Genomic DNA, 7,845 nt, shown 5'->3' with positions numbered 1-7,845 from the left:
CCGATTCCTAGTGTGACCGGGGGCAGGCGCGGAGGCCGCGGGATGGTCCAGGGGAATCCCCTGTGGCCGCTGCCGCTGTCACCCTAAGAATTTTAAATGTGCGGGTTCATCTCGTTCTCGTGACGACCCTGGGAGGTGGTGCCAGGGACCCCGTTTTCCCACGAAGAACCCCAGACGCAGGGAAGTGTGGGGCGGTGCCAGTGTGGGCACCGTGAGCAGGACGCTGGGCCACACGGACGGCCACAGGGAGGAGGACATGAGGACCAGGCCCTGAGCGCCTCCCGCCCCCGCAGGTCGATGGGGACATCCCTCCCCGGGTGAAGAAGGACGCCCACGAGCTCATCCTCGACTTCATCCGCTCCCGGCCTCCCCTGAAGCAGGTGCCGGCTCGGTGCCCTCACCTCTGGGCCCCTCCCGGGACCGGGGGACAGCGTGGCATGTGTGCGGAGGGGGGGCAGCGTGGCATGTGTGCGGAGGGGGGGACAGCGTGGCATGTGTGCGGAGGGGGGGCAGCGTGGCATGTGTGCGGAGGGGGGGCAGCGTGGCATGTGTGCGGAGGGGGGGCAGCGTGGCATGTGTGCGGAGGGGGGGCAGCGTGGCATGTGTGCGGAGGGGGGGCAGCGTGGCATGTGTGCGGAGGGGGGGCAGCGTGGCATGTGTGCGGAGGGGGGGCAGCGTGGCATGTGTGCGGAGGGGGGGCAGCGTGGCATGTGTGCGGAGGGGGGGCAGCGTGGCATGTGTGCGGAGGGGGGGCAGCGTGGCATGTGTGCGGAGGGGGGGCAGCGTGGCATGTGTGCGGAGGGGGGGCAGCGTGGCATGTGTGCGGAGGGGGGGCAGCGTGGCATGTGTGCGGAGGGGGGGCAGCGTGGCATGTGTGCGGAGGGGGGGCAGCGTGGCATGTGTGCGGAGGGGGGGCAGCGTGGCATGTGTGCGGAGGGGGGGCAGCGTGGCATGTGTGCGGAGGGGGGGCAGCGTGGCATGTGTGCGGAGGGGGGGCAGCGTGGCATGTGTGCGGAGGGGGGGCAGCGTGGCATGTGTGCGGAGGGGGGGCAGCGTGGCATGTGTGCGGAGGGGGGGCAGCGTGGCATGTGTGCGGAGGGGGGGCAGCGTGGCATGTGTGCGGAGGGGGGGCAGCGTGGCATGTGTGCGGAGGGGGGGCAGCGTGGCATGTGTGCGGAGGGGGGGCAGCGTGGCATGTGTGCGGAGGGGGGGCAGCGTGGCATGTGTGCGGAGGGGGGGCAGCGTGGCATGTGTGCGGAGGGGGGGCAGCGTGGCATGTGTGCGGAGGGGGGGCAGCGTGGCATGTGTGCGGAGGGGGTGCCAAGGGTTGGTCTCGATGGACGCGTCCCCAGGAGCTCAGTGGACACTGTCTGCTCCCCGCTGTGCAGGGCTCCTGGTGGGCCTCCCTAACTGCCCCCTGTGCGGCCACGCCCCTGCAGGTCTCAGAGCGAAGGCTCCGCCCCCTGCCCCAGAAGCAGCGGACCCTGCACGAGAAGATCCTGGAGGAGATCAAGCAGGAGCGGAGGCTGCGCCCCGTGGGGGCCCAGCGCTGGGGTGGCCGGGGTGAGCCAGGGACCCCCCTTCCTTGCCGCTCCTCCCCGCTCCCTGCACTCTTCCCCCCTGACATCCTGTCCTGGCCCCGCCACCCGGGTTTGGCTCCCCCAGGCTTTGGCTCTCTGCCCTGTATCCTCAACGCCTGCTCCGGGGACGTCAAGTCCACTTCCTGCATCAACCTGTCCGTGGCGGATGCCGGGAGCTGCGCCCAACGCCCACGGCCCCGGGTCCTGCTCAAGGCGCCCACCTTGGCGGAGATGGAGGAGATGAACACGTCTGAGGTCAGACTCCACAGGCTCCTGAGAGAGACCAGGGAGGGGCAGGAGGGGCAGGAAGTGAGGGGCTGAGCAAGTCCAGGCGCAGCGTCCAGTGTGGGGCGCCCGCTGCTCAGAGCCTCGGGCAGTGCCCTCTGCCGACGCAGGTGTCCTTCCCTGGGCGCGAGCGTGGTGGACTCCGGGTGACAGGGACAGTGGCCTTGCACCCCCACCCCGTTCCCATAGCACAAGAGGGCTGCCATCCTGGGGCCGGAGGCTGAGCAGCCCCTGGTTGATGTGAAAAGCCAGCGTGTCCCAGCGTGGCTCCTGTCCGTCCTCCCTGCCTCAGGGCCAGGAAGGCCAGGTGACACCAGACCTTCCAGAGGCTGCAGGGAATTGCCTGGTTTGGGGGGCACTTGCCTTCCGCTGTCCAGAGGACAGTCAGGCTGGGCAGTGGCTGGAGGACGGCCCTATGGCTTCCGTGGACCCGGCAGGACCGCGTGTCCTGTGCCTCAGTCCAGGGACGGGCAGGAGGTGCTGGTGGGCAGAAGGTGAGGGTCGGGCTGGTCTGGTGTGTCCGCAGGAGGAAGAGTCCCCGTGTGGGGAGGTGACCCTGAAGCGGGACCGCTCTTTCTCAGAGCACGACCTTGTCCAGCTGCGGAGTGAAGTGGCCTCTGGCCTGCAGCCGGCCACCCAGCCCCCAGGAGGCTTGGAGCCGTCCCGGGCCCGCGCGGGCAGCATGCACACCTGGCGGCCGAGCACCCAGGAGCAGGGCAAGTGCCGCCTGTCACCCCCTTTCCCTCGCCCTCGCCCTGTCCTGTGGGTACGTGTCCCTTGGCCCACACTGTCTGCACCAGCTCAGGCAGGCGCACCCCACTTTTTTAACTTGACAACTTACTAACCCATATTCATTGAAAAACCTTTTTTAAAAACTAAAAACATGCCCACAAACCCATTACCTACAGGTAATGACTCTTAGTCTATTGGTATACAGAAAGAAAGCTGGGCGGATGGACAGATGACTGTCGGAAGATGAATGATGGATGGACAGAGGGGTGGACGGATGGGCAGATGGATGGAGAGGGGAGCTGAGTGATAGGTCCTGCTAGCTGTTTCTGTCGGTGGGCCTGTGTCCTCAGTGAACCAGACGGGGGTGGGGGTGCCTCCTCCTCCTCGTCGGTCAGCACAGAGGACAGATCGGTCCTTGTGGCCATGAGGTTAGTCCCACCCTTGTACAGGCTGTGCTCCACGAAATGCCAGCAGGACAGACATGGCCAGGCCCCTTCGCTGCCCTCGGGGTCACCGTAGCATGTGACGGTCCACTTTCAGGACGGTCCCATTTGGTAGTTATGACTCACTCTCTGGCGTGAAGAGGACCAGGCCAGGCCAGGCGATACCTCACTGCCCCCCCAAACTCTGCTCAAAACTCATACCCCATGGTGGGCTAGTCTGCCTTCTGCGCCTCCTTCCTCCAGTATGAAATGCAGTGGGCGGGCCCCCGAGCAGGAAGGCCCTGTGTGGCCAGCACCGTGGCTGCCGTGGCTCCATCATGGACTCTCCACGTTGGCTCATTCATGGGCTCAGACTCCCTCAAGGGTCCCTTGGGCCCCTGCACTGCATGGGCTGTGATGGGGTGACATGCTCTCTCTCTGACCCTCTGCCTGAGGACTCCCGCCTCCGCCATGAAACCACTCACCGGCTCCCGCTGCCCGTCCGGTGCCGTCCGGCATCTCCCTCGGCCCCTGGGCAGCCCTCCCACACCAGGATTCTGCCGGGTTGTTCTGACGTGGCTTCCAAACTCTTCCTCCAGGCCCCTTCCCTGTGAGCGTCCAGTCCCAGGCTGACCCCAGCTCCCCCCGACCCAGTGACCTGCGCTCAGCAAAGGACAGGCCAGAGGCCTCTGCGGCCGCCGACCCCAGTCACCTGTGGCTGGTGAGTGAGGGGCCTGGCTGTCCAGGGCGGCTGGGCGAGTGCACCCTTCACCCGGACAAGGCTCCAGGTAGAGGGTAGGCGTGGTCGGGGTCTGTGGCTGCTCTTTGCTTGGGCCGCCTTCTGGCAGGTTGGTCTCTGCTGCCACCTCCTGGGCCTTCTGAGCCCTGCGGCCCCCGGAAGGCCCTCGCCAAGGGGCAGCCTGCACGTGGAGTCCTGTCCCAGCTCTGTGGTTAGGCAGCAGGAGAAACCCTGTGCCTTGAGGGCTTCGTGAGGTGACGGGGAGCGTTTTATTGGGGTGAGGCGTCCCGACTCGGCCTCTAAGATGCTGGCCCTCCCTGCACCGCGGTCTCATCAGGTGAAATTTTGTGGCTTGTCTTGTGAAGAGTTACTGGACCTGAGCCGCGGTGTGAGGTTTTATCAAAGGGGCCCCGGGCTGGCATGTGGAGATGTCAGGGGTGTGGTCTCTATCATTTCCTTGGCGTTTTATCAAGAGGCTCAGAGGAGCCCTGGCCAGTTTGGCTCAGTGGATAGAGCATCAGCCTGCGGACTAAAGGGTCCCAGGTTCCATTCACAGTCAGGGCACATGCCCGGGTTGCGGGCTAGGTCCCTGATAGGGGACGTGCAGAAGGCAGGTTCTCTTCATCATTGATGTTTCGATCTCTCTCTCCCTTCCTCTCTGAAATAAATTTTAAAAATATTTTTTAAAAGAGTCTCAAAGGAGAACAGATGTGAAAATGCTTTTAAAAGTGTAAGTGCTGTGTGAAGGCAAGGTAGTGTTGTTCTTAATATTCCGCCGCGACAGGTAATGCTTCCCGAGTTCTGTATGTGTCACCATTTGCTGTATGGAAACTTACCCCCAGACCCAGCAGCGTAAAACAACAAGCATGTATTGTCTCTCTCAGTTGCTGAGGGTCAGGGATCCAGATGTGGCTCAGGGTCCGGCTCAGCCCCTGGGGGGCGTCAGCAGGGCTTGGGTAGACTGAGGCCAGGAAGACGTCTGGGTCCTTGGGGAAGGGCACTTGTAGAGAGGGCCTGAGTGAGCCCCACCCCGGACCCTGCCGCCCCAGGAGTTCAGCCACCCCGTGGAGAGCCTGGCTCTGACTGTGGAGGAGGTGATGGACGTGCGCCGTGTGCTGGTGAAGGCGGAGATGGAGAAGTTCCTGCAGAACAAGGAGCTCTTCAGCAGCCTGAAGAAGGGCAAGGTGAGGGCCCGCACCCCGCCCTGTCCCTTGCCCACCGGAGCCCTGGGTGGGGGCCTGGAGGGGACAGGACTGGACCCAGTGAGTTTTGGACTAAATTGGGCTCTAACAAGGCCTTTTCTTATAGATCTGCTGCTGTTGCCGAACCAAGTTCCCGCTGTTCTCCTGGCCGTCCACCTGTCTCTTTTGCAAGAGGTGAGTGAGCCTTCTGTAAGCACCGGGGCTCGGCTGTGAATCACCATGGGAGGCGGGGTAAGAAGGCGCTAGGTCAGCTCTGTCCAATGGAACTTCCTGCGGCGGTGGGGGGCCTGTCCTGCACCGTGGATATTGCAACTAAGGAACCGAATTTAACATTTTAATTTAATTTAATTCTAATAGCTAAGGGGTTCCCACTTTCAGCCAAGGTGGGGTAACAGGCACCTTCTACCTGAAACAACAGAAAACAAGAACAAAAACAAAAGCCAAAATATATTAAGCAATGGCTTTCAAGACACTGGATATCAGGCAGCAAACAGGAAGAATATGGGTTAGCCCTGTGACTGCCTCAACTGCCGGGAGTTGCTAGGTCATGAGTCAGAAAATGGTCTGCTCCTTGAGCCTAGAGAACCCAGGGAGACCAGGGCACCAGAGTCCCCCAGCCAGGAGTCCAGAGAGGAGAGAGCTGTCCGGAGAGCGAGCTCAGACATGCAGAAGGTCCCCTTAGAGTATTCAGCAGAGTATCGATCAGCACATACTTGCAAGGAAATGACTGAAGGCTTTTTTAATATGTATTTATTAATTTCAGAGAAGAGGGGAGAGGGAAAGAGATAGAAACATCAATGATGAGAGAGAATTATCGATCAGCTGCCTCCTGCACGCCCCCCACTGAAGATCGAGGCCACAACCGGGCATGTGCCCTTGACCGGAATTGAACCCGGGACCCTTCAGTCCGCAGGCCGATGTTCTATCCACTGGCTAGTGCATGACTGAAGGCTTTGAAAGAATCATCCTGGAGCAGGGATTGGCAAACTCTAGCCCATGGGCCAAACACAGTCACTGCCTGTTTTGTAAATAGAGTTTTACTGGGACACAGCCACTCCCATTTGTTTGCTCATTATTCATTACTTAGTCACACCTAAACATTTACTGCATAACCCTTTAAAGGAAAAGTTTACTGACCCTCCCCTCAAGGTTTAAAGGAACAGTTCCATGAATAGTGTCTGCTCCCACCAGCCATGGTGGAAATGTAATTCATGGGCCAGAATGGAACAATAATTTAAAAAATTTTACTATATATTTTTTCCATAACCCTTTAAAGGAAAAGTTTACTGACCCTCCCCTAAAGGTTTAAAGGAACAGTTCCATGAAATAGTGTCTGCTCCCACCCGCCATGGTGGAAATGTAATTCATGGGCCTGAGTGGAATAATAATTTAAAATTTTTTACTATATATTTTTTGATTTCAGAGAGGAAGGAGGAGATAGAAACATCAATGATGAGAGAGAATCATTGATTGGCTGCCTCCTGCACATCCCCCTATTGGGGATCGAGCCCTAAACCTGGGCATGTGCCCTGATTGGGAATCGAACCGCGACCTCCTGGTTCATAGGTCGATGCTCAAACCCTGAGCCACACTGGCTGGGCATAAAAAATGAATTTGGACAATTTGTACTAATGTGGAGGAGCCCCTGATGCATCTTTATAGAACAGTAGTTTAATTGAAGTGCACTTTTTGTTAACATACACTTACATCAGGAGAATGAAGACTGTATTGCTAGCAGGGATCATCTCTGAGAAGTGGGCTTTAGAGGAGAGGATTCCATTGTCTAAATTACAATTCTGATGTTCAGATTTTCACAAGAAAGTGTTTATTTTTGAAATCAGGTGCGGGGAATAAGAGATGTTCATCACTGCTTAAAACTGAGCCTCTCCATTGAGGTCCCTCTGGTCGCTTCAGTACTCATTGGACTCCCAAATCTTGCTTTTCTTTTTACTTAGTATTACACCCAAAATAGTTCTGCCCCTCTTGGTTGTTCTTTAGACTATCAGGTCTGGAGGGTATGAGAACACTCCAGACCCGATATTCTAAAGAAGAACCAATGAGTCCTGAAGCGACCAGGGGCCCAGCAGGCGGCCAGGGCAGCTGACCAGCAGGTTGCTGGTGGGACACCTACGCGGAAGCAGCTGTTCTTCCCAGGCCTCTTCAGGGCTGACGCTTTTCCTCTTCCCTTCCAGAGCTGTCTGCACTTCCTGCAGCATAAAGGTGAGACTCATTTGGGGTCTGAGCAAGGCCTCTAGGCATCCAGGTATTCTGCTGCTTGACAAGGGGCCGGGGGAGGGGCGGGGGGAGGGCTGCAGTCTCCTGTCAGATGACACCACCTTCATCTTTCATCTCTCACCTCCTCCTCCCAGGCAGAATCCATTCCCACCCTTTCCCAGACTGTACAGTTTTAAAAGACCCTAGTAGGTGCTTTTTGTTAACATTCCGTGTTAGTAGGACAGTGCCAAGAAACCCTTCACTTCCCCTCAAGAGTCCTAGCTTCTGACCCTGCAGCTTTCCTTGAGTGTGTTTGGAGGCTCTTTATAGCAGTTCAGGTGTCTGTGTACACACATGTGCACTGAGGTAAGCGGGCAATGACATGTATAAGTGTGTCACCCCATTACGCCTCAGCCCAGAAACAGGAACCTGCTTAAGAGGGATTTTCATCACCAGTTTTCAGACCCTGACTCTATATCCGGCCACTTGGCCGTGGAAAAGTGTCCACCTTGTCCCGCGTTAGGTATTTGCTGTACACAGGGCCCGACGCCAGACCCTGCATGGTGTAAAACGCACAGTGCCTGCTCCGTGCCTGGATATGAGCAGCCGTGCTGGGTGTGTGGAAGGAGGCAGGCGCCAGGCGTGGGGGGGGGGGGGGGTTTCCCGGGGGC

The 7,845-nt window shown here is 58.9% G+C and overlaps 1 protein-coding gene across 1 annotated transcript in view; it reads left to right on the top strand.

Annotated features, from left to right (window-relative positions):
• The window catches only part of SPIRE2 (spire-type actin nucleation factor 2), a 21,807-nt gene that overhangs the window by 12,497 nt on the left and 1,465 nt on the right, over positions 1-7,845 (top strand). Inside the window, exons 7-14 of the mRNA XM_014535616.1 lie at positions 294-380; positions 1,440-1,563; positions 1,666-1,835; positions 2,392-2,581; positions 3,619-3,740; positions 4,808-4,942; positions 5,067-5,134; positions 7,153-7,180. Coding sequence (XP_014391102.1) covers positions 294-380; positions 1,440-1,563; positions 1,666-1,835; positions 2,392-2,581; positions 3,619-3,740; positions 4,808-4,942; positions 5,067-5,134; positions 7,153-7,180 — 924 coding nt within the window. The remainder of the gene's footprint in view (positions 1-293; positions 381-1,439; positions 1,564-1,665; positions 1,836-2,391; positions 2,582-3,618; positions 3,741-4,807; positions 4,943-5,066; positions 5,135-7,152; positions 7,181-7,845) is intronic.

This window comes from Myotis brandtii, unplaced genomic scaffold (assembly GCF_000412655.1).
Source record: "Myotis brandtii unplaced genomic scaffold, ASM41265v1 scaffold1466, whole genome shotgun sequence".
Lineage (NCBI taxonomy): Eukaryota > Metazoa > Chordata > Mammalia > Chiroptera > Vespertilionidae > Myotis > Myotis brandtii.
Note: the sequence above shows the minus strand (reverse complement) of the source record. Positions and strands in the feature narration are given on the sequence as shown.